The sequence below is a fragment of the Gouania willdenowi genome, chromosome 16 (genome assembly GCF_900634775.1).
Source record: "Gouania willdenowi chromosome 16, fGouWil2.1, whole genome shotgun sequence".
Classification (NCBI taxonomy): Eukaryota; Metazoa; Chordata; class Actinopteri; order Blenniiformes; family Gobiesocidae; genus Gouania; species Gouania willdenowi.
Window position 1 is genome coordinate 24334688 of NC_041059.1, and position 26683 is coordinate 24361370.

General features: G+C 38.7%; 2 protein-coding genes across 2 annotated transcripts; one reads left to right on the top strand and one right to left on the bottom strand.

Moving 5' to 3' along the window:
- Window positions 1-1057: 1057 nt before the first annotated feature.
- Window positions 1058-12773, top strand: dpys (dihydropyrimidinase). The gene is made up of 9 exons (XM_028470991.1): window positions 1058-1380; window positions 2922-3080; window positions 3190-3369; window positions 4521-4710; window positions 5452-5608; window positions 5776-5917; window positions 7385-7527; window positions 9586-9793; window positions 12536-12773. The coding sequence occupies exons 1-9, from the start codon at window positions 1129-1131 to the stop codon at window positions 12593-12595; spliced, it is 1491 nt and encodes a 496-aa protein (XP_028326792.1). The 5' UTR covers window positions 1058-1128; the 3' UTR covers window positions 12596-12773.
- An 8880-nt stretch (window positions 12774-21653) lies between these two features.
- Window positions 21654-24380, bottom strand: dcstamp (dendrocyte expressed seven transmembrane protein). The gene is made up of 3 exons (XM_028470544.1): window positions 23334-24380; window positions 21817-22146; window positions 21654-21713 (listed from the first exon to the last, which is right to left on the bottom strand). Exons 1-3 carry the CDS (start codon window positions 24378-24380, stop codon window positions 21654-21656), a joined length of 1437 nt encoding a protein of 478 aa, XP_028326345.1.
- Window positions 24381-26683: the final 2303 nt, after the last annotated feature.

Consider the following 26683-nt stretch of genomic DNA (forward strand, 5'->3'; position numbering starts at 1 on the left):
GGCTTATAAGGCCATTAATAATTCATGAGTGGCATTGCATAATTTATTTGCTTGTTGATCAAAATTATTATTGGGAAAACACATACTGAAAGCTATAAAAGGAGGTCACTTCCTGTTTAAACCACTTCCTGTTAGGTTAGGACATGCACACTGCAGTTGTATTACGCAGCACATGAGAGGACAAAGCTTGGCTAATGAGGGCAAAGCCAATTAGTGCAAACTGAAATGGTCGCTTAATGTATTAAAAAAATATCAGTGGATGTGCAGTTTCTTGGGGATGTTATTAGATGCCAAGAGTTGATTAACCCAATGCATTTGATTTATGAAAACTTAATTTGTTGCAGTTTTACAGCAAGAGAGAATTGGGTAAATAAAGACAAGTCTACTGTATGTTCAAAAGGTTGCCTGCAAACAACTTATTATTTAGCTCACTAGAAAAATAAAGATATGATTTAGTGAATCCAATAAAGAGGGTAGAAAGTGGAGGGTAAGTGATTATTATGTAATTCAGTCATTGACAGTCACAGTTTACTGATAACACTAAAGTTGGTCCTATTTCATGTGTGCTCAGTTGCTATGAAGAAAAACTGTCAATAACATTTCTGAAATGTATTCAATGATTAAAATTACATTTTATATTTCATTTTTTAGCATAGTTTCAATTCTAAACATGTTTGGTATGACAGAAACAACTAGTTACCAGGTAATTGACAAAGAGGTGGGTTTTGGGTCAATTACAATGTAACTAGGTTAAAAGGTTATAATAATTTAGCCTCTTGCTCAATAACTGTTACAGCTGAGATGGCTTCATGTAGGTGTTTGAGAGACTGGTCTGATCCACCTTGTCTCATAAAAGTAAAACAGTGGACTCGTGTCACAAATAAGCTGTACCAAAGATCATGAGTAGAGCTTTCTTGCTGTTTACATTCCAAACATTGTCATTTACTGACTGAGGTGAAATCCACTTGCATGACTATCAGTGCTTTGTGGCTCCACCCACATGAACTTTGAAGCGGAGCAACACACCTTCCCACTACAGATGATTGCACACACAGATTGTGAGCAAAGTTCAATTTGCACAAACTCTCTTCTCCACTTGCTAAAAGCTGCGAGTTGTGCAGTGCAAAGATGGCAGAGCCCAGCAGAATTCTGATTACGGGGGGTAAAGTGGTAAATGAAGACTGCTCTGTGATCAGTGATGTCTACATTGAAAATGGAAAAATTGTTGAAGTCGGACTGAATCTTCAGATCCCAGCAGGTGTGCGGGTCATTGATGCCACCAGTAAGCTGGTGATCCCGGGTGGCATTGACACGCACACACACCTGGATTTGGCATTCATGGGGACCAGGTCTGTGGACGACTTCTACATCGGCACAAGGGTGAAGTATAACAAAAACAACTGTACAAAATTCAGGTTTATCTACATAAAAATTAACTAATGACAAAATAGTGTTTTTCACTACTACACACTTCCAAACTTTTCCAACATGCAGATCAAGTGGATTACATGCCCACAATAACCATTTAGAAAACAGTGACGCAGCTCACAGTTACAGAGGAATAAAAAAGAACTTTCAAACCAGAGCCATGCATGCATTAAACAGTCAGTGCTAATGATCCCCGTCCTTGATGTGTCATCTATTACACTTTAGGCTGTTTCACAACTAAACCAGAATGAACAACAATAATCAATGAGCAGTTTGTCACATGCATTCAAAGTTCTGCTGAATGAGTGTGAGGAAGCAGCTTACAGAGGCTAATGTCCCTTCCTGAGTGTGTCTGTCACAACACTACAGAAGCAAGCACATGCAAAATCAAACACACTTATCAGGTCTTTTGGATTTTTTCACTCCAGATTCAGAAAACTTTATTTGTCCCAGAGAGACAATTCAGTCTCAGTTACATCCCGACCAAGAAACATGAAAGACAATAACATATCGCATGGGGCACAAGGTACGGGAATACTGGGGAGCAGCCACAAGAGCAGCGCTCCGTTTCTTAGATGAGAAATATGTAACAATGGGTAAGAAGAAGAGGTAAAAAAGGCAAAAACCAAACTGGGCCCTTGTAGAGAGGGGCGGAGTTTGGGATCATGAACAAAACTCTTCAGCAAACATTGCAACAAAAACCAACAAACACAACATTCAATAATTAGTTTGGTGAGAAGATTTACAAAGCCAGCTCAGTTATATTCAAGAACTGATCTGGTCAAAAGCCACTGTTACATAATGTCCCTGGTTCTATAAAGTTAAGGTAATATAAAGCTAACATTTAAAAGCCAATGTGAATTTTAAATATAACTCTTTGCGATTATGGACTAACAAGAAAGAGGGACGCATTTGCCTTCAGGCAGTCCCTGTTTTGACCTTTGATGGGCAAATGTCAGCATGGGGGTCATTCCAATAATTTCAACACATTTTCACACACTTAGGTCTCAAATAATTCTGAAATATTTACCAAGTGTTATGTAATTATTCAATAGGCACACTGTAAATTATATTTTTGATAATATCTCAGGAACTAAACCACATAGGAAACTGAAATTTGGTAAAGTAATACAGCTCCACCTGATCTCTCAGAATATACAAAAATATCTGCTATACATCCTACCTGATATATTTAAAACTGAAAATAGATGGAAAATAAGGAGGCACAAAAATCGACACATACCCCTCACTAAATTGGCCATATCTTAAAAAGGATTCACAGAGACCGAAGTGCTTGGTCCATTTACTAAAATGACATGGAATGACCCATGGAATATTCTTGTACATTAGCAATTTTTGTACTTAAGGCCTAATTTGGGGGTAAATGCGTAAATATTTCCAAAAACCTGAATAATTGACAATACCTTTCCAGAGAGCTATATGTTAAAATGTAAGCTCAATGTCTGAGACACTATTCTTGCATGTTTCCCCAGGCTGCTCTGGCTGGAGGAACTACAATGGTCCTGGACTTTTCAATCCCAAAAAAGGACACTTCTCTCCTGGAGGCTTACAACAGCTGGAGAGAGAATGCTGACGCCAAAGTTTGCTGCGACTACTCACTGCATGTCGCGGTTACGTGGTGGAGTGACACGGTGAACAAACATAAATGCATTAGCAATGAACATTCTATGCAAAGTGAATGGAAGCTATGCAAGCAATTGATAATGTAGAACAATATCCATGTAGTATCTCATCTTCCAGGTAAAAAAAGAGATGGAGACTCTGGCCAAGGAAAAGGGTGTCACTTCGTTCAAGATGTTTATGGCGTACAAAGGCGTGTTCATGCTGACGGATGCTGAGTTACACGCTGCTTTTTCTCAGTGTAAGGAGATCGGAGCTATAGCTCAGGTCCACGCTGAGAACGGAGATTTAATCGCAGAGGTCAGTGGGAATGAAAGGCCATTTACACATTTAGTGAAATGATTAATAAGGAGTATGATTTTGGTTATTGTGAGATAATAAAGGAAAATACAAAGTTGACGATTCTAATGCATTTATATTTAACATGTAAACAACAATACTGCCTTCATCCCAAATAGGGAAATCTAGTGACCACACTACAGACCTGAAAGAATGAAGAGTATGATGAATATCCCACAAAGTATTATTTTGAGTTGCCATGCACAGTATTCAAATGTAAAACATGACTCATTTCCAAAAGTCTGTTATTATCTCATAGCATTAGTTTATCCCAAAGCAAAACCACATATAAATGAAATAATCCCTTTTGTTTATTTCACTATCAGAAGTAAGCAACCATGATTAAGGATAGATCAACCAAGAGGAGTTTAGTTAGTATGATAAAATCGGTTAAATGCACTTGTTTAAAATGTATTTAACAGATTATGATTATTCATACAAACTTTTTGTGTTTTTCCTGTGCAAGGTTTCTCCAGTAACATATAGAAGTATTTCTAGTTGTTTTGTCTGGAGGTGTTTAGATGTGTGTGCGCTTAGGACGATCAGTTTTGAGTAGTAGTGGAGGGAGAGGCTTGTCTTGTTCTTGCAAACACACAACCAACCCGATATAAGACAGGTATTAATAAGGTAGAAATTGTTGTATTGATTAAGATTTTCCCCTGCAAATCAGAATATTAAGAAGCGAACAATGTGAGAATTCTTTGTTATGGAATCCATTTTGTGTTTTGCTACAACAATAAATTGATAAAAATATATAATAATCAATATAAAAAGGAATGAAATTTAAAATGAATAGCTCCATTTTTTTTGATGAAACATAACTAAAGAATAAGCTACAATCTCATTTATTTGATTATTAAACAGCTACCTTTTGAAATGGTTTCCCATCATAAATGTGTCTTCAAATATCAATTTTCCCCACTAGAGGGCAGCAAATAATAAAGAAGCCACTCAAAGGCTTTGCAGTACAAAGATGAGCACCCAAAAAAGATGATTACAACCAGTACAAAACACATCCAGAATGGTAATGGTAACATTGTTTGCACTTATTGATCAATTGACTTGATTTCTTATGAGCTAGCTTTCCGTCACAGTGATGCTTCTTCCTGCAGGGCGCTAAGAAGATGTTGTCCCTGGGCATCACAGGGCCTGAGGGCCATGAGCTCTGTCGCCCAGAGGAAGTGGAGGCCGAGGCCACACAACGAGCCATAACCATCGCCAGTGCTGTCAACTGTCCGCTCTACGTGGTTCATGTCATGAGTAAATCTGCTGCTAAAGTGGTGGCCAATGCACGCAGAGAAGGTAAGAGTGAACTTCTGTCAGCTGGTGGCTAAATAAAGACTCCCCACATGTTCATTCATTAGTCAGATCCACAATGGGAATAAACCAGGGGTGGACTGGCCATCTGGCATACCGGGCATTGTCCCGGTGGGCCGTTGACCCTAAGTGGGACTGTCCGGTCAGCTAAGTTTTTTTTGCCATGGTAACAGGTGTCCAAAAATTGCGAAAAAAAAAAAAAAGTGGCAAAAAAAGAGTGTAAAATGGGCCAAAAGCAGTCATGAGTGGCCAAAAAAATGGACAAATAAAGAGGAACCAGGTGGTGTTATTGCAAAGGGTAGCTTTAATGAGAAAAATGTGGCAAACAATAGTGAAAAATGGCAAAAAGGGGCAAAATTTCGAGAAAAAAAGAAACAAGTTGTATTTATTGGGTAAAATATAGCAAAAATAGCTCATTGGGATGAGAAAGGATAAAAATTGGATTAAAGAGTTACAAATTGTAAAAAAGGACAAAAAAATGACCTGAAAGGGGGTTAAAAAGTGTCCCCCTTTTAAAATCATAAGGACATAAAAAGCCACATGTTGAGCATCACTGACTTAACGGTGTCGCTGATAATGTACAGTGGGCTGGTCTGGACAGAAAATGTCAGGGATTCATTTCTGTCCCAGTCCAGGAATAAAATGCGCTCATTTAATGTTTTTACTCTTGATAAAAAGGTAAATGGCACTTTTCATTTTCAGAGCATCTCTGTTTTCTCTCAACAGGCCATGTGGTGTTTGGTGAGCCAATAGCAGCCGGGCTGGGCCTGGACGGCACCCACTATTGGCACCAGGACTGGGGTCATGCAGCAGGCTTTGTTATGGGCCCTCCTCTACGGCCTGACCCCAGCACCCCTGGGTACCTCATGGACTTATTAGCCAAGTAAGCAAGCCTGAGACCATAAACATCACTCAGCAATGCTGACAGAGCATGATTCAGAATTGATGTTTTCAGCCCCTGAGGAGGCATCAAGCACTATTTTGACTTTTGTGTTTTCCCATCACAATTGTTCTGCCCTTGCTAACATTTTATGCTATTAATTGTGCCAGTGATGACCTAAGTGTGACGGGGACCGACAACTGTACCTTCAATGTGTGCCAGAAGGCTCTGGGCAAAGACGACTTCACCAAAATCCCAAACGGAGTCAACGGCGTGGAGGACAGGATGTCCGTCATCTGGGAGAAAGGAGTGGTGAGGCTGTAAACAAACACAGATCACACTCAGATTAAACACACTGAGCATGTAAATACATAGATTGTAATACAATAATGGAATTCTGTGTTTTATCAAAAAAGCACGACAGCATAATGGAAAACCAGCTGTTAGAATTTTAGATTTGTATCCAAAATTGAAATCTATTCATAATATAGACAAATCATTCTTCTCTGTAAATTTATAATTCAATGATTTGTTGCTTTAAAGCAGTGGTTCTCAACCTTTTCAGCCCGCGACCCCCAAAATAAAGGTGGCAGAGTCCAAGGACCCCCACTGTACCTGAAGGTGGTTGAACACAGACATGAACATGTGGAGACAGGGCTATCTATGAGGGGGAATAAAGAGGAGAGCTTTTGGGGGCCCATCCATAAAAATCAGCAAAATGATGGTCCAATGTTCTATCAATCTGTGATAACCACATTTATTTACTGCTCTGAATAATATCCACTGTTTTCCAGGTGATTATTAATTTGCACCACAGTTTATATTAATTTTAAAGGTGTAAATCCTTGTTTAAATCTGAAATGAAATGGGTTAAAAGTTACAAATTACAGTGGCCAAAAACAGAGTGACAAAGTGGTAAAAAAAAAATGTCAATATTGGCTTAAATGGGTAGAAATGCAGGGAGTGGGAGGGTTGGGGTGATGTAATTTAAAAAGTAGGGACAATTAGTTTAAACTGGAAAATTGTGAATGTGGTTAAATTGGCAAAAAAAAAAAAGGCATTAAATATGGGTCAAATAAAATGGGTCAACATATGCGACATTAGGTGGGAAAAGTGGTGGAAAGGGTTTATAAGTGCAGAAAATGTTTTGGAAGTGTAAAAAATGTGCAGAAAAGGCATTAAATTTGATGTAGAAGTGGCAGAAATGGGAGTAATGTAGCAAAAAATGGTTAAAATTGTTCAAGACGTATTCGGCGACCTCCTCCCAGTGTCTCGTGACCCCACGGTTAAAAACCCCTGCTTCAAAGAAAGTGCACAAAAATGGAATGTGTTCAATTAGTACATAAGGTCATAAAATATTTTAAATGAACCCTGTTCATAATGATTGGAAATGAATCGTAAGAATATGTTCTTATTTATTGTCTCTGAAAAGTGGTTGTACAGAATCAAATGGATACTCAATACATAGCATTTCTACACATTGAGATGCAATACACACTAATTTGACTCCAGTCTAATCCTAATAGGCAATGAACCCTAAACACTGGAGACCTGCATTTCCCTGACATTGTTGTAAGCACTGTGCATTAAAAGCATTTACTGCGTGCAAATAACTCACAGAATGCTCTCATCAGAAAACATGTGAGCAGAAATAAGTGGCTTGCTGATGGCAAAGTGAGCCATTTGTTTACTGATTATGTGAACTGCTGTGGATGATGCTCAGTCATCCACTCTTATTCACGACTGAGGGGTTTGCATGTTTTCCTCATCTTTTTTCAGCACAGCGGCAAAATGGATGAGAATCGATTTGTGGCAGTCACCAGTAGCAACGCTGCCAAAATCTTTAACTTCTACCCTCAGAAGGGACGAATCGCCAAAGGCTCTGATGCTGATGTGGTGATTTGGGACCCCACGAAGACAAGGTCTGCCTTCCAGCAGGGTTGAGGTTGGGCCAGATTAGAATGAGTGTGGGTAACTTTCCAGCAGTCGTGTGCCATTTTTTACTCTGAATTTGCAGAAGTTTGTCTTGTTTTCATCAAAAAAATACAATTTCAATTCACATTCAAGCAAAATAGTGTTTCATAATAGTTCGAACATGTCACATGGTAAACATCTTGGCGTGTAAAGCTGTTTGGCATGTCTCACACAGACCAACTGATATAGGGAGAAGATCAAACTGTAATGAGCGTTTCCTGATTCATAAATTTGGTGAAGATTTACTCCAATCCAATCAGGACATTCCTGGCTTTAGTTTATTTTTTGATGAATTTTTTTCGTTGTGTAACCTGCCTTTGTTCTATGGCACCAGAAAGTATGTTTGGGGCTATTTTCTAATCTTCTCCAAAGGCCAATTAACAGCGGGCAACATTTGGCCCGCGGACCACATTTGGCCCATGGGCCGTAGTTTCGATACCCTTGCCATTGTGCAGTGGTTCCCAACGGTTTTGTCCCATGTACTCCCTTTGCATTTTTGTCAAATCATGTGTACCCACTTCATATCATTAGTACCCTCTCTATAATTTCATTTGTGGAACAGCAGACTCTCCAAAAGCCTCATTGGTTTCCTAAGGTTTCATCTAAATTCAAAACATGCGAGTGGAATTTGAAGTAGATTTTTTTTTTTATTCAAGAACTTGCTGGAATTATTACGCAGAAGTCACTAACTAACTGCTGATGTGAATCAGAGAAGAACACAGTGCAGAATATTTTAATTTGTTGTAAATCAATTTAGGAAAGAAGAGCTCAGAGATTAATGATAGCAGAAGTTGGTGGCGTTCAGAGCTTCTCAGCACTGTCTCACAAACATGACCTGCCTGTCATCATGTGCTTTTACCATGTGTCATAATGCCTTTCAAGCATGAGGGCGCTCTACATTTGGTTACTGCAGCAGTGAATTCATCTGTGAAAGTGTGCAGTTAATTGCCCTCAGCGCAAGTGTCGCTTCATGACATCCAGCAATGGGAGGAGGGAATATAGTTGCATAACACAAAGCAGAGAGGATGTTGATTCAATGACTTAGTTTCTCATAATTAGGCTTCTTTAAAAATGGCAGATTTAGTTTATTATTTGCACAGGGTGGCACACACAAGAACACACACAAGAACAAGTTGATGATTCTGGTTTTACAATGTGAGAATCAGACCAAACGGAAGGACACATTATCTAATTGCCATAGTTAAATTCATAATAAAGTATCACAGGATGGACTCAAGGGTCCATTTTGTGAAGTTACTGATCAGAAAATATGAATGTATTATTTATTGTTTATTTGTGCAGCATATTACAGCCAACATTAGTAGCTACAAATCATGTCATTATAATACATTTAACGCAGGTTGAGATGCATCAGGTCCTCTGCAAGATTTTGATTGGATTTGCTTCCACGGTAAAACAGACTGTTCAAAGCAGAACAAAGACTAATCAAATGATTTAAGTGAACATGCACCTGCACTGCCGAGGGTACAGTGAGCGTGCACGTTTTTAATCATTGCACAGTGGAGGCAGACGATTTATTGTGCATGCTAAAACACAACAAAGTTGGATGCAGAATTGAAGGAGACATTTGGATCCAACGCTAGCTAACCACAATTTCAAAAAAATTAATAACTAGTGTTATGCCAAACAAGTATGGTATGATCCAAAAATTCTAATGAATAATATCATAATCACATAAATTATTACATCATACAAAAATAAATGCCTATTACCTCACAGAAGATTAACTTCAATTTTAAATGTTAAGTGTACACTGACAATTAAACTCCTGTATATTGTTATAACATTATTAGATGGTTTAAAATTGCAAAAAAAATGTTAGAAAGAACTGCTTTAAGATATACTTCAGCAGCTCACACTGGCTTATTGTTTAGGTATTCAGGCAGAAAACAGTGACCACCTTACCTCCATGAAAAGCTGCATGGCATCAGTTTGGATTTCCCGAAGCTTTTCCAAACCGTGAATGTATCTTTGTGACTTCACAGAAAGATATCAGCCCAAACCCACCACCAGGCTGTGGACTACAACATCTTTGAGGGTATGGAGTGTCACGGCGTCCCCGTCGTCACCATCTCCAGGGGAAAAGTAGCCTATGAGGACGGGGTGCTGAACGTCACCCCGGGAGATGGACGATTTATCCACAGGAAGCCTTTCTCTGAGTTTGTCTACAAAAGAATCAAGCAAAGAGACCAGGTCAGCACGCGCACACACGCACACAACTTTTGTCAACTGATGTTTTTTTTTTTTTTTAATTCCCTTAATACAGGGGTGTCAAACTCATTTTAGTTCAGGGTCCAAATACGGAGTAGTTTAATCTCGAGAGGGCCACAGATTTTATGCAGGAAAATGAGTAATTTCCACATTGTGCCCTAGTTTGCAATTATACGTATACATAACATATAAATTTCTTAAAAAAACTTTACATGTCCTAGATTTGTGACTAATTTCTATTTAATTATGTGCAATGTTATGTAATAATTTGAGGAAAATTAAAAGATTTTGTAAGAATTTTAAGGTTTTTTCAACAGTTTAATAATAAAAATGACTGCTATCATACAAAATAAGCACCGGGAAAACTGTGAGCCCCTGCAAATATTGTTGAGTTTTATTTACACAATGATTCATGTTTCTTCTGTCTTCTGTCTTCTTAACTTTCTCCTTAGGACTGAATTGGATGCCTTAAAGGGCTGGATTTGGCCCCCAGGACATGAGTTTGACACATCTGCCTTAATGTGTAGTGCAAACCAGATATTTACATACACTATGTAAAAAGACAGATTTTTTTTTTTTCACTGTGTGACATAAAATCAGGATAATCTTCCTATTTTAGGTCAAGTAGGATTTTTCAAATTATTTATATTTGCTAAATGTCAGAATATTGAGAGAATGAATTGTTCGCGCATTTTTTTTTTTAATTACTTTTTGCAAAATCAGAAGTTGCCATACATTACATTAGTACTTTGTGCTATTGCCTTTAGGCCAATTTCTTAATTTCGTTGTGCTGTGTGTATAATGACAATAAAAGCATTCTATTCTATTAAACTGTATGACTTGGGTCAGACGTTTGGGATATCATTCCACAAGCTTCTGACAGTAGTTGGCAGAAATTTTGGCCCATTCCTTCTGATAGAACCAATGTAACTGAGCCAAGTTTGTAGGCTGTCTTAATCAAACACACCTTTTCAGCTCTGCCCTTACATTATCAACAGGATTGAGATCAGAGCTTTGTGATGGCCTCTCCAAAACATTGACTTTGTTGTCCTCAAGCAACTCTGTAACCAGTTTGGATCATTGTCCATTTGGAAGACCCGAAATGGACAATGCTTTAACTTTCTGGCTGATGTCTTAAGACTTCCGTATCTCCACATAATGATCTTTCCTTGTGATACCATCTATTTTGTGAAGTGCACCAGTCCCTCCTGCAGCAAAACAACCCCACAACATGATGCTACCACCCCCATATTTCACAGCTGGGATAATGTTCTGAGGCTTGCAAGATTCACCCTTTTTCCTCCAAATGTAATGATGGTCATTATAGCCAAACGGTTCCATTTTAGTTTCATCAGACCTCAGGACCTGCTTCCAAAATGTTAATCTTTGTCCTTATAATCTGGCTTTTTATGTTTCTTCTGGAGTTAATGCCTTCTTTCAGCCCATGTAGGTGCAGTACTCGTTTTACTGTGGATAATGACGCACTCTTGCCAGCTTTAGCCAGCATCTTCACAAGGACTTGCTTTTGTTTTTTGGATTGATATGCACATTTTGGACCAAAGCACGTTCATCTCTAGGACAAAGAACCCGTTTCCTTCCTGCGCTATAATGGTTGGACATTCCCACAGTGTTTATACTTGTGTGTAATTGGTTGAACAGATGAACATGGCACCTTCAGATATCTAATAATTGCACCCAAGGATGGGAAAGTCCACAATTCTCCTCCTGATGTCTTATAAATAAACCTATCAGAAGCTTCCAAAGACATGACATCATCTGGGCTTTCTCAAATTGAGTAAAGGCATAGTAATCTTAGTGTGAGTAAACTTCTGATTTTGCAAAAAAGTAATTAAAAAATCCTTAAACGACTTCTCATTATTTGGATATTTAGCAATTTTTTAAAATATTTTTAAAAATCCTACATGACCTAAAGCAGGTTTATTCTGATTTTATGTCACACTGTAGTATTGTAAATATCTGTTTTGTACTATGTGGACAAAATTCACATTTATGCTTTTACTGTAATTTGTTGACAGTAAGGGTGTGAATCTTTGGGTGTCTCACGATTCGATTCTGATTCTTAGGGTCACGATCCGATTCAAAACTGATTCTTGTTTTAACCGATTCTCGATTCGAAAATGTATACAATGCATAGGGTGTTAAGGCAAATTATGGCATCAAAACAATACAGTTTGTACAGATGATTTTAAATAAACTGACAAAAGGTAACATTTATTCATGCCAAATAAAAGCTTAGGCTCGCCACCCCTTTCTTCCAGTTCCAGGTTCTGTGTTTCTGCTTGTATTGTTTGACTTCTAACTTTTTTTAAAAAAATAAATAAATAGATTTTTGAAGTGTATGAATCAATTCAGAATTGTGTATGATTAGAATCGTAAATCTCATGTGAATCAATTTTTTCCCTCAATCCTAGTTGACAGACATGTAATTGCGATACAGAAAGGAAACGACGGCATTGAACAAGTAATTATGTAAATTTCAATTGTAATCTGAGAAACGTGCCAACGTGACTCGAAAACCTAAATTACCATGTCACATGTTCAAATTGACATTATAACTAACACACAAGAGCTTTTTCATTACCCTTCACACAAAGCCGGCGAAACACCTGTCAGAAGGGATTTCTATTCAGCAAACAGACCCTGACGAATTTCAGTCCCCTGAGGTGAGCTGACCTTTCCCTCTGCTTTGTATTTGCTCTGCAGGTGGGACAACCTACAGCTGTGATCAGAAAACCCTATGAAGGCAAAGTCAGCTCTGTGTGAACGACGCAGCAAAAAACATGAAAAGCTTTTGGATTTTGCTGCAACTGTGTGCGTCTCCACCACGACCCCAGAAACATCCAAAGCCAACAGAAGTGACTGCACATTTTCTCCTCTGGATGTCTTTCACAAACACGTGGCATTTCAACATTCAACAATAAAACCAGCGTGTGCAACTGGAGGACAGGCTATTGTCTTAACTTTACACTGATGAATCCGTTATAAGCATATTTTTTCTGTAAACTAATGTAAGTGATCAGGAGTAGGAGTGAACATTTCTATATCTGTTTTCAGCTTTCAATTGGAAATTAGGGCTGCTCGATTATAGAAAAAACAATAAACCCGATTATTTTAGTATTTTTTTTTTCAAATGTTTTTTGATTAATTGCACAGCCTTATTTGAAATAGCACAAATAAATGTGTTTCATCCAAAACACTCATGATGAGAAGTAAAAAAAAATGCTGACTGGCATTAGATCTGCTCTGCTGACCCATGCTGACAATGTATTTGCATACAGAGCATCATCCAGCTCTGTTCATGTCCATGTATGGGAAGTATTAGTCCTTCCCGTAATGAAAAAGTTCACCACTGTCACCCAGCGTCATGTGGCAGCATCCCATTGGCCAGGCATATCTGTGCGGTTATTTTGCCGCGGGGCCATCTGAGACATAGTGTGAGCTTATCAGGTTGCTGCACGGGTCAGTGGCGGCGCGTGAGTCACACAAGGCCGACTCATCCTTGAGCTCTACCACTTCCTTTTTTCTGAATTAGGACTGCGTAAGGCAAGGACACGGGTGCTGCAATAAAAAGAGCATTGAAACAGAATGTGTGGGAAAATGAGGACACTGGGATTGTAGCACAATTCATAAATAAATCCAAGCAATGCCAAAAATCTGGATGTTTTTTTCTGTACCAACCAAAAATAAATGGCTCTTATTTTAAAATCTGTCCCTACAGGAAAAGAAAAAAAACAGTTTAAATGTATTAAACCTTTAAAATGGCACACGGTGCATACATGCACAGTGGTTGAACATTTAACATCACCCATGATCCCAACACATCTGCAGCCATAGTGTGAGTGGTAGAGTCATGGGTAATGTTGGTTTCTAAGATCTGGTTCAGTTGTCATAGTCTTTACCTATATACTTACCGATTCTCATTGGGTGTGTGTGTGTGTGTGTGTGTGTGAACCAGTGTGAAAAAGCAAACTAAAGACAACAATCAGTACCAGTCCATCTCCCATGTCCTATTACTTGTTATGAGGACAAACTGGCAACGAGGTGTGTCTTCTTGTGGAAGTTTTCTGTTTTGTCTGTGCAAGAAGCAACTTTAACGCGAGTGTACAGAACCCGGAAGTGACTAGCTTGGCAAAAGAGACGCTTCAAACAGAGCACAGAGGGCAGCACAGCTGCAGGTGGAGGAGGTGGATTCTCCGCGGTGAACAGCAAACAACTAGTTTCACTTGGTGCTAGCATAAACACACAATATACAGGATCTGAGGGGTATTCCATGAAGGAGGGTAAACAAACTTTGAGTCTATCCTTGAACTCTGGGTCAACAAACTACAGCGATGGGAAACTCTGGGTATCGGATTCCATTGCAGCTGGTATGAAGTGGGTCAATCAACCCTGAGTATGTAAACCTTGGGTTACTTTCATGCACGCGCGCGATAAAAAGCCATCATCAATGGATCAGAGATTACTCGAGCTGCCATGACAACCACGCGTAAAAGTGATTTATTCACCCTGATAGGTGAAATAAGCCGGCATTTGAGGAATATGAGCCTGTTCTAAATGTGCGTTCACACTGAACGCCACTTCAGTGACGATAGTGGCTTAAATCACCCGTGATTAGTCGCGCTTTTTGGTCATTTCATCACTTTATCGCTTCAGTGACGTGACGAGCGGTGAATAATATGAATAAAATGTGTTTGAGGAGACGTGGCAGCAGCATAGGATGGCTGCATAGAGAGCCCTCCGGTTACACTGGATATAAAGACAGTGACTGCCGCTTGATATCACATAATTTATATTGATTTTTAATGTAATATTGTCACCAGAGTCATCTCAACATCCAAAAAATATGTCATAACAAAAACTGAAGCGGGACGCGAACGAGCGACCCATCGCTTTAAAAACCAGTGTCAATTCACTGCGCCATCATAACTTCAAAGGTATGTGATTTATAGATCAAACTGTGTTACAATATAAAACAACAATTGAGCCTCAACCATGGATTCATTTAAATTGTCATTTCTCCTTTATATTCTCCACAGGTTTGTATTCAGGGAACTTTACTACAGACGTCAATAGATGTTTTAATGCAGATCAACCACTCAGTGACTTTCACTTAATGCTTTGCATCCACAATGTTATAAAGAAAACTGTTTGCACAAAAAAAAAAAGCAAAAAGCAACACAACATTGGTAATGATGTGAGTGTCAAGGTTCAGGTTCATTTAAGTGTTCAGGTGGGCGGAGCCAGGTAGAAACCCAGGGTTTCTTCGATAAAACCTGCCAGCGATCAGGTTTAGTTCACGGACAATGTTTCCATGGTAACATACTCAGAGAAGAACATACCTCGCATTTAGGAATGGGATACTCAGAGTTTCCCTCATTTGAGCCCCAACATGAGTTTGAACATAACCCGCTTTAGGGAAAACCCCTCTGGAGGAGTTTATCGCTACGTATTTGTGGAGGAACCGATAAGTGGAATTGACAGGCAAACAAACAAACGATTCCTCGTAATTAGATTACTATGAACTGGTTCTCAGAAAGAATCGGTTTTTGATTCCAATCCCTACTCAAAACCTTGGCCATGACAAAGCAATGGAAAGCTCAAAGTCACAGACGTGTCGAGAGAGAGAATAAAAGACGAAAACTTGCTGTGTGACATCCCACTGTGAGGTACAATTGGACTGTTATACTTATTCTTTTACTTGATCATTATATTGAAAATAAAAGTTATTAAAATTGTGGCTTTGCTTGTTTTTATTAATTATTATTATTATTAATGTTTTTGCAATTGCGGGAAGAGAATGCATTTGTGAGCAGGCAACCATGTAAATGTCATGTAAATGATCTAGTAATGTAACTGGTTACCATAAGAAATAATTTTTGTTTATTTCTTATTTTTGCAGCCAGTGATACAGTGTAGGAAACAGTAATAAATACAGAGTCTACACAGAAGAAGAGACAGAGGCTTCACATCAAATCCCTGGTCATTTAACACCCAGCACTAGAATTATTGAACTAAAAATGTGTACTGCATAAGGAGACATGCATATTCAACAAATCATGACATTTCAAAGTCATTATTTAGTACTGTTAATTGCTGTTGAATAAATTATGGCATTGAGAGTGGTGAAATATGTCAATAAAGTGAACAGTGAACGCAAGCAGTTTTGGTCACGTGGTTGAAAACAACCTATACAGAGTAGATATTATTAGGGCACCACCTCCGATTTTTTATACCAACTACATTTATATTTGATAACGTTTTAGTATAGTTTACAGTCATTAGATCTTTATTTATGTGTGATGAGTATTTGAAAAACAATTATAATAATAATATTTTTTTTTTTTTTTTTTTTTACCAATTACTAGACATTTCAGGCGACCTCATTTTAATTCCAGGCGACCCCACAAGGGGTCCCAAACCCAAGGTTGAAACACACTGCACTAATAAAGGTTTTCTGTCTATTGAATTAAATGTATCCAGATAAACGATGTTTAACTAGTAACACACATTTTACTCACTAGTGCTCTATTAAAGCACATTAATGTAACTAGTTAACCAGTCAAATAGTGTAACTGCCATACATGTTGCATAGTGAAATGACTAGTTAACTAGTGAAACAAAACATTCTCCACTAGTTGGCTTGTGAGAAAAATATCTGTGCTGCTAGTTAAGATTAAATATTTTTTTTTACATCTCCCATGGAATGTTACTAAAATGATTGATATTTGATTGATATATTCCTAAATATAAATAGTCCTTGAGAACTTCCTGCTAAGACTAAATTGCTTGTAAGAACGTGTCTCCTAATCTTTGTAGCTTTTCAATAGATTCCTGTTCCTGCATTGCAGTGAGTGCATATGTACAGTATGTAGGCTACTTATTGGAGATCCATATGCGCACTGCATCACTCACCGAAGTCAGATGTTAGAAGCACGCCTCAGGATTTCAGGATATTAAACACGCTCTCCTATTATGCAACACAAATTCAATAAACGCTGAGAAACGACAGGATTCACAGACATGATCACAAGCCTGTGATTCATCAGATACGTCCACGACAGGATATTGTTTTTCATCTTTTTACATAATGGAAATGATGTAACATGAAACCCCCTCACAGAGTGTGCACTGAGGATTATCATAATCAGATGTGATTTGTGAATATTAATTGGCTAGCTGCTAAGTCTATGAAAGAGTTTTTGTCTTCATCCACTCATCATCACTATTATCTATAAACAGGTGAAAACATTATGTGAGAAGATCCAATGTCTTTCCTTTCCTTACTTTCAAGGAAATAATCATAAAATAGAAGATAAAAGCACAGATGAATATAGAGACAGAATCATGTAACCTTTTTTTTTTTTCTTAAGTCAATGATAGTAAACTTATTTCAAATGGCAAAAATGTGGTAAAAAATGAGAGAAAAGTGACTAAAATGAACTAAAAGCAGTCAAGAGTGGCCAAAAAAAAAAAAGGGCAAATGAAGAGGAACTAGGTGATGTGTAATGGCAAAGGGTAGCTTAAATGAGCAATATGTGGCAAACAATAGTGAAAAAAGGCCAAATATGGAACAAAAAGAGGCAAAATGTAAGGAAACAATTGGTATTTATTGGACAAAAGTTGGCTTATTGGGATGAAAAGTGGTCCAAACAATAAAGAAAGGACAAAAATTGGATAAAAGTGTCAAAAATAACTTGCAAAAATTGACACATTTTTGAAAAAAAAAAAAACATATTTATAGGCAAACGGTAGCTAAAGTCTGAAAACTGTTTTGAAAATTGGCAAAAATGGGACAAAGGCAGTAGCAAAATCCCCAAAGGAAAAAGGTTAAACGGGGTTAAAGTTTCCCCTTTGAAGGGTTTTCTGGGGGAACGATGATTAAAATTAAAACATAAAAAGCCACATGTTGAGCATCACTGACTTAATAACAGCTACTACTCTACATGGTGTCTGCTGATAATGTAGTGGGCTGGTCTGGACACAAAATGCCAGGGATTAACTTCTGGTTAGACATGTGGCATAAAGACGTCTTTTTAACCACAATTTGCTGAGGTTTTTCTAAATCTTGTTTTTAATTTTGCAAACAAACAGTATACAACAAGGACATACAAAATACACAAAAAGAATGCCAAGGGGTTCACATACAATCATACATTTTAGAAACTGTACAGATGTAAATGGTTTCCTGAGCTTTTTTTATTTTTGCATTTCTTTATGAGATTTAAGTAATTTATTATATCAATATGAAAGTGAATGAAGGTTGGTTCCTGTTTGCTGTACTTACACTTGTGGATGTAATATTTTGAAAAAAAAAGAAATTAAAAAGAAAACATTTTCTTTAGAATGTTTTCGCATATTTATGGCAGCCTATGGAAGCCCGTTTCCACTAAAAAAAATCACCAAGGAAAGTCATAATTATGAGTTAGAAAGTCATAATTATGAGTTAGTAAAGTCATAATTATGAGTTAGTAAAGTCATAATTATGAGTTAGAAAGTCATAATTATGAGTTAGTAAAGTCATAATTATGAGATAGAAACATTTTTGGTACATCCATCTGTACCCATGACACTGACCAGAAATCTCCATTTGTTGTTCAATAAACTGAGCTACTTCAGCCACATCAGTTTTATCCTTTCGACGCCAGAGCCTCTTTTTGCTTAGTATCTTTTCAAGGTTGCGTTTACTTAGCATATTTCTACGTGAATTTGCAAGCAAAAAAGTATTTCATCATTTGTAAAGCCCTGTCTAAAGTATTCTATGGTAGTATAATCAGCCATCTCTCAGTGTCAGCTCACCACATGAACAAGCTGCTGTAAATGTGTTTAAGTATCTCATAATTATGACTTTCTATCTCATAATTATGACTTTACTAACTCATAATTATGACTTTCTATCTCCTAATTATGACTTTCTATCTCATAATTCTGACTTTCTATCTCATAATTATGACTTTCTATCTCATAATTATGACTTTCTTTCTCATAATTATGACTTTCGTTGGTGAATTTTTTTTAGTGGCGGAAACGGGCTTCCATACATATTTTGCTGGGTGGGAATAAGTTTACTTAATAAATGACTTTAAAAAGTTGGTATTGAAAGCAAACAACCACAAAAAAAAAAAAAAAAAAAAAAAAAAAAAAAAAGATTGTTGTAGTATTGCCTGTTTAATAAAGCGATTCAATTCAAACAAACATACGGTGAATTTATCAGACGACGCTTCAAGTATTGTGACATTTAACGCAGCACCGTGTGTGCAGACATGTTTATTTAATGTAATAAATACTTTGTAAAAGAAAAGGTGGACTTACTGATTGTGTCTCTGCTGCTGCTGTTGTTTCCTCACTAACACACACAGCTGTGTTTAATTACCACGCGCCTTCTTTACTGCACGCTAGCGTGACATTTTATTTTATTTAAATTCACGTGTATATCAAAAATTAAGAATCAACATTAAATTGAATGTAGTAAGTATATATTAAGTCTTTCTTTTATTTAAAAAAAAAAAAAAAAAAACGTGTGCATGCGCGTGCGCGAGTTTTTAAAACTTTTTTATTTATTTATTTTTTACCATGTCTGCCAATGACAACAACTATACATGCTTTATTCTCGCATTTTTTTCTTCTAATGAAACGATATTTTAGTTTATTATATATATATATATATATATATATATATATATATATATATATATATATATATATATATATATATATATATATATATATATATTAGTATAAATTTGGTTATGATATTCAGTCTTATGCGTCAAACTCAACCTTTAAATCGAGATGTCAATTTTCAAACAGATTAGAATAAAATGGAAAAAAAAAAAAAAAAAAACCCACATCGGAATTAAATGCTGTAATAATGGCACATTTATTGATTTTTATTAATGAATGAATGAAGTATTGAAACACAATAAATTACATGACTCTGATATTAAATTTCACTCTATAATATTGTTTAAATAATATTAGCGAGCAGAAAAAACAGTTACAGTACATTGTTCATTAAAAACACAACACATTGTGTCTTCAAATATTTCATTTCTAGTGTAGAGTTTCTCACAACTCAGTTAAACTCAGTGTTTGGTACAAATATAGCAGCTTTCTGAAAAATATTGATCCCCATATAATATTTTTTTTTTACAGTATTCATTACTTCAGATTCAACACAGTTATTTTCTGCACACATTTACTCCTAAACCAGCACTAGTTAAAGGCACGGAATCGTCAAAAGTAACATCTTCATAGTTAAGCACATAACAGTAATATACAGTATTTATTTTACTAGAGCTTACTAAAGCTATCAAAACAAAAAACACTGTAAACTGAATAAAAATGTGATAAATAAAGTCCATGAATGAGCAGCTTCCGTCTTCTTCGTCTGTTTTCCTGCTTATTAGTCTTTTCCGTTCAATAATGCGTCTGCCTTTATTTTTAAGCACGTCTCACATGAAGAGGCCTGCTCTGCGTTACCAAGTATAACTGGTAATTCTGCCCAGCATAAACTGTCAAAAATCCACCAAAATATAGTCCACACGTACACCCCTTCCTTTGGAAACTCTTAACCAAGGAGTGTCCAACTCACTTTAGTTCAAGGGCCAGATATGGACCAGTTTGATCTCAGATTTTAGGTGGGATAAAGAACTATTTTAACATCAGTTGTGCCCTAGTTTTTAACATCAGTGCCTGCCGGATCGACACTTCAAAAATTTGGTGTAGTTTAGAGGAATTTTGTGGAATTGTTTGTGAGAAATTGTAAGATTTGTGGGGGAAAAATTGAGAGTTGTTTCCACAATTATTATATAAACAAAGGAAAACTGTGCAAGCCCCTAAAAATATTGAGTTTCATTAAATTGGTGAATGTGAGATATCTACAACTGGATTATTAATTAATGTACACAATAATCCATCTTATATCTATCATTTTTACTGTCTCCTGTGGGCCGAATTAGATGCTCTAAAGGGCCGGATTTGGCCCCCGGGCTATGAGTTTGACACGTCTCTTAAGCCAACCTGGCAACACAGCTTCTGCAGCAGTTCACTATCCTTTCTTTTTTTTTTTTTTTTTTTTTTCTTTTTTTTTTTCTTTTTTTTAAGGATTTTTTGGGCTCTAGTGGCCCCCACATGACAGTTGCTTGACAGGAAGGGGGCCAGGGAGAGCAGGGAATCGAACCTGGACCCGCTGCGGGTGAGGAGCCACAGCCTCCGCACATGGGGCGGGCGCTCAACCCACTGAGCCACACACCACCCCCACTATCCTTTCTTCACTGTGCTGCTTTAATACTGTACTGTTCAAATTTAGTCTTTTTTTCCCCTAAAGGAATTTAAGTTTATTTATTATTTAGTTATTCTAGCCATTTATTTGTTCATTTTAATACAATTAGAAGTTGTAGAAAATAGGGATTGTATAAAAAAATGACTGTCATACGTGAGGCTACGTCGAAAGACAAAGAGAGTTTAAAAAAATAAACGACGGACCGGTATTACAGACAGACACGTTTCTGGCGGATGTTTTTAACCCACCAGAACAGTGAAGAACAAGAAGAAGACATCGAAACGCGTATGAAAGTAAGTGAAAGTTGATTAGGATACTCTTATATTTTTCATATCAGGCTATCATATCATAATACCCGTCCGACTGTAATACCGGTCCGTCGGAAACACTTCCGTTGTGGCCGGTTTGCATTTGTGTTGTGACCTGTTTGCATTCGTGTTCGTTTCTGTAAATGCATTCACCTGACACTTCCCAGCCACCGTACCATCCTACACACGTATGCACACAAAAACAAACACACAGTCAGTGAAAAGACCAAATTCACGCAATACTTTGTTGTTTCTTCTTCGCTTGAAAGAGCAGCGGGCACCAAAAATGTAGCTGAAGAGAAAGAAAAGAGAAATCAACATTAAAAATCCAAATCACAATTCTATAATGACACATTCATCTTAGGTAACAGATATACAGGTCGTTGGTTACAAACCTTTAGGATCTGTGATCTGAGGCTGCAGTGCTGTTGCTTTCTCGGTTTTAGTCTTTTTCCTAGGATTTTGCTGTGCAGGTGCTGCACCCTGACCTCTGCAGCCGAGCTGAAGAAACGCTCACAGATCATCAGCTGAAGCTCAGGGACTTTGGCTGCCATCAGAGTCATTATGACCAGGGGGAGCAGGATGGCAGCCAGGGGAAACATAGAGCTGGAGAGCAGCAGCTTGGGTTTGGGGAGGCACTTCTTCTCAAACAGCGTCACCGAGTAGGAAAATTCTTTTTCTTGGTTTTCCGTGCCAAACGGTATTCCTATTATTGTAGCGACGCTCTGAAGAGACAAAGGAGTGAGTCCTCAGGCACTGCTTTAAAGGGGACATATCATGGTTTTAAATCCTTCCTTTTTACATATAAATCATACAGTTGTGGTCTATATAAAGCGGAGCTGCAATGCTTGGGTCTGAATTCCTCATTATTATAGCTCCACCCCTTTTCTACCCCTTTTCTGATGTGCTTCTAAGAGCAACTCGTTTTGGTGCGGTCTCTTTAAATGCAAATGAGACACTTCATACCCCGCCCCGTTTTATAGAAGAGATACGGCTATGTAGCGGCGTATAAACTTTTTATTCAGAGGTTATTTACAAAATGTCAACAACGGAATACTTGTCCATCCAGCCTTACATGTTACAGCCAGAGTCGGACCCAGCGAAGCGAGATGAAAATGATGATGATGAACCTGCAGAACCCTAACAAGTGAGCTAACACAAGCACCGAGCTAACGCTAGCGCCAAGCTAACGTTACGAAATGCATCTTAATACAGTCTTTTCGGAGACAAAAATGACAAAATGAAATGACTAATGAAAACTTTAGACTTAAATTAAATCACGTAGGCCATATCATCAAGGATCTAAAACGAGCACACAGCGCTAACATATGAAGTCTGAAGACGGTGCAACTGCTAATGCTAACAAACAATGACAGGGACGTCTTATCATCACACTTTTTAGCGTTATTTACAGCTTACCGAAGTGCTCTGTTCATCGTTTCCAAAGATAGAAGGAATTGAACCCTCAATCAGACAAAGGCTTTTCGGCAAATCCTTCTTTATACTGGCGGAGGTTGCTAAGCAGTCATCCTTGAAGTGCTTCGCGCACACAAAAATGACCTTACCCACAAATGTGGGTACATTTCTGTGAAAAATAAAACTCAACCAGGCACTTTGAAAAGGTTCTGATGCTGAGAGACGGTGTAATGAAGCGTGTGGGTTACTACATCCAACAACCAAACATTTTGACTTATCCTCTCGTAACTTCGGCATCCTTGAGCTTGGACTACAAAATAAAAGCGAGAAATAAAAATGGCGAATTGCTCGAAGTGTTGGACCTGGAGTTGATGTACTTTTTTCTGTACTTCTAAACACTCTAAATATACAACAAAATGCATTTAAGGGCTAAAAAAGTGGATTTAGCATGATATGTCCCCTTTAATGTAGAAAGAGCAAACAGTGACGTACTTACTTTGATGCTCATCAACAGCGGGACATCAAATGGTTTCAGCTCAGATAACTTTCTTGTAATGATGTCAACAAACCAGTACAGCAGTGCGTCGATGGCTATGAATAGAAGCCAAGCTAAAAGATGAGAGATGACAGGCCTTCCGAACTTCAGCATGGTTTTCCCATTTCTGCTGCTGAGACGTAGGGACGGGATGGACCTGTACAGCTTCTCTTCCTCTGATGTGAGAGGCAGAACATGGAGGTTTCCTTCTGCCTTTTGTCGCTCGTCAAACTCTCTGAATTTGCTGCTGATGAATCTATTTTTGTATTTCACGTCATTGCAGTATTTCTTCACGTGCAGCGCGATAAACATGAGGAGCAACAGGAGGCTAATGGCAGGAAACAACTTGTCCGTCACTGACGACACCGTGTTCATCACAGTCTGTGCATATTTTACCGTCTCGTTCAGCCTTCGCTCTGCTTCAGACAACGTCAACCTGAACTTTTCCGACTCCAGCCTGGGTGAAACCTTTAGCTGGTGGTCAAGGTTCAGAACTCCCAGATCTGTAACTCCTTTCAGCAGGTTTCCTATCCACTTCAACATTTTCACATAGTTACTGAATGGATCCATCAATGACGCCTTCTTTACCTTCAGATTACAGATCATGCTCCTGCCCAGGCGTGTGAGGTTCTCAACAGTGTTGCGGATATTTTTGACAACTACTAAGGTGGTGCCGGCCGTGAGGAGCAGGTTTCTACTCTTCTTCATGAAAATGGAAACCACAAAAAGAGCCCCGGTACATCTCACTCTCTTGGAAAAGAAGAATGCAACAGTGAGTAGTGTCCCACAGGTGGTAGTGATCCCACCTGCCACAGGTAGAGTGTAGTCCAAGGTATAGAGGAGGTAGAGGAGCAGCAGGGAGCTCAGCAGGAGACTGGACAGGCAGCAGGTCAGGAGAAGAACTGCACTGCATTTAAAGCCATCTCTTCGCTCGGAGGTGAAAACATCAACAGCCTGTAAACCAACATCCTCAAGGGTTTGTTTAATTTGAATGCACGAAAGTTGCATCCCTGGTGTCGAGGGCTAGTTTTTATTCAATTTAAATCAGCGCATATGGTTTACAACCATTAGCCTCTCAGTATTTGTCTGAACAGATGTGAGCACTCCTGTCTCCTCCTAAATAAGAAATAAAGAGGAACTCCTTCGTCCCCTCAGACCTCAATCATGAGTCAGCTTTCTGTCATCGCTTCATGCAGCAAAAGCAGAAGCAAACATAGCAAAGTTAGGCTGAGGTCCATCTTTAAAGAAAAAAAAAATCAAAATGAAAAATGAAGCACACTTTTACAGAGAATCATACTATTGGTGGAATGCTCTGCTTAATAACTGCATTTAGATCTTTTCAATTTGAGCAAACATTATTCACAGTGCTATTGAGCCCACATGGAAAAAAGGTCAGGACTTAAAGCTTCAGTATGTACGTTTTTTTTGGCTTCATTTGGTCAAAAATCCATAATCACGTTTGAACATATCCAAAGTGTTCTCTTGGCCCTGTATAAGAACTTTAGAAATCCAGGAGCTTGACGTGATCTTTCAACCAATCAGAGATCTTTTTACAAAGAGGCGTTATTATTGGCTGCCCAGTTAAAGTCGATGCACGTTCAAGACCTCAGGACATTCCAGCAGGAGAAGTCTCCATCGCGGCGTTAGGCACAACGTTTACACAGCAAAGCATGCAGAAAAGGAAGACCTACATGGTGAAGCAACAGTCTAAAGGCCCAAACATACTCAGGCGGAATGACTCATGAAGGTCTGCTTTGCGTCCGCGCAGCTTTCTGTGCCTGCATACGCCAGCATACGACCATGAGGACAGTGAGGAGATGGTCTGAGGAGGCGTTTGAGACACTTAGAGGATGTTTTGAAGCTACTGACTTGGATGCACTCTGTGTGAGCCACATGGACAGGAAATTGATAGCCTCACAGAATGCATCACTAACTATGTCTTTGGGTAAGAAAGGACATCAAAGCCATCCTGAACAATAAGAAGAAGAAGGTTTTCAGAGATGGTAACATTGTCTGCACCCTCCACAATTATTATCTCAGCTGACCAGGTGGAAGGACAACTGATGAGACAACACGCGGGCAAAGCAACAGGACCTGATGGCGTCAGTCCCAAAGTGCTGAAGGCTTGTGCACCCAAGCCTGAGTCTACAGAGGGTCCCTGTGCTGTGGAAGACATCCTGCCTGGTTCCTGTTCCAAAGAAGCCACGTCCCAACGGCTCCAAGGACTACAGACCTCCCACGTCATGAAGACCCTGGAGAGACTCACCCTGGTGCAGCTCCAACCAGCTATCAGACCACACCTGTCGGGTCCAGCTGATATCAACAGGTTACGTCAGAGGGGCGGGGGGCCCAGCGGAAGAGGAGGAGCGGAGAACACAAAAGCAGGGAGAAGACAAGATTCTTCCTCTTTGGCTTCTGGAACACATGTGTGAAAGAACTTACGGATTAGCTCTGAAGAGTCTCTTACTAACTTGTAAACCCTGTCTATAATAAATAGTGTCAACTGTATTCTTTGACTTCAGTTTTATTATAAGTGTAAGTCCTCCTCATACATTAAAGAACAGGGTGGGTTTTCAGCTCTGGTCGGCAGTGTAGACCCTTTGGGACCGGACCGGAGCAACGTGTAAAACAAAACCCAACAACGCCACCACCTACCGACTCAACCGCGTAGACTCTCACCTGGACAAGCTGGTGAGCACTGTGAGAGTCATGTTTTTTTACTTTTCCAGTGCTTTTAACAGCATCCGTCCGGCTCTACTGGGTGAGGAGCTGGTTTGACTCCTCCATTGTGTCCTCGATTGTGGACAACTTAACTAGCAGACCACAGTATTTACGCCTGCGACACTGTGTGTCTGACAGTAGTCAGTAACACCAGGGGCCCCTCAAGGGACTGTACTCTCTCCCTTCCTCTTCACCACCACGGACTTCAACTACTGCACTGACACCTGTCACTTCCAGAAGTTCACAGATGACTCTGCAGTGGTTGGATGTATCAGGGAGGGGGACGAGGTGGAGTACAGGGCTGCTGCAGACAGCTTTGTCACGTGGAGTGAGCGGAAGCATCTACATCTGAATGTGACAAAGACTAAGGAGCTGATTGTGGACCTGAGGAGAACCAAGAGGCCAGTCAGCCCTCTCCATCCAGGGGGTCAGTGTGGACAGTGTGGAGGAGTACAAATACCTGGGAGGGGTTATTCAACATCTGTGGGAAAATACTTAGGATGTTTTATGAGTCAGTGGTGGTGAGTGCGATCCTCAAAAAAAAAAAAGTAATTCTTGATTATTATTACTATTATCTTATCTTATTTTTT

Coding starts and splice junctions, on each gene's coding strand:
- dpys (XM_028470991.1), top strand. CDS start 1,129: ATGGCAGAGCCCAGCAGAATTCTGATTACGGGGGGTAAAGTGGTAAAT. Junction 7,528..9,585: donor TGGGACCCCACGAAGACAAG/GTCTGCCTTCCA, acceptor GTGACTTCACAG/AAAGATATCAGCCCAAACCC. Junction 9,794..12,535: donor GAATCAAGCAAAGAGACCAG/GTCAGCACGCGC, acceptor TTTGCTCTGCAG/GTGGGACAACCTACAGCTGT.
- dcstamp (XM_028470544.1), bottom strand. CDS start 24,380: ATGCAACTTTCGTGCATTCAAATTAAACAAACCCTTGAGGATGTTGGT. Junction 22,147..23,333: donor CGCTGTTGATGAGCATCAAA/GTAAGTACGTCA, acceptor TTGTCTCTTCAG/AGCGTCGCTACAATAATAGG. Junction 21,714..21,816: donor TCAGATCACAGATCCTAAAG/GTTTGTAACCAA, acceptor CTTTCTCTTCAG/CTACATTTTTGGTGCCCGCT.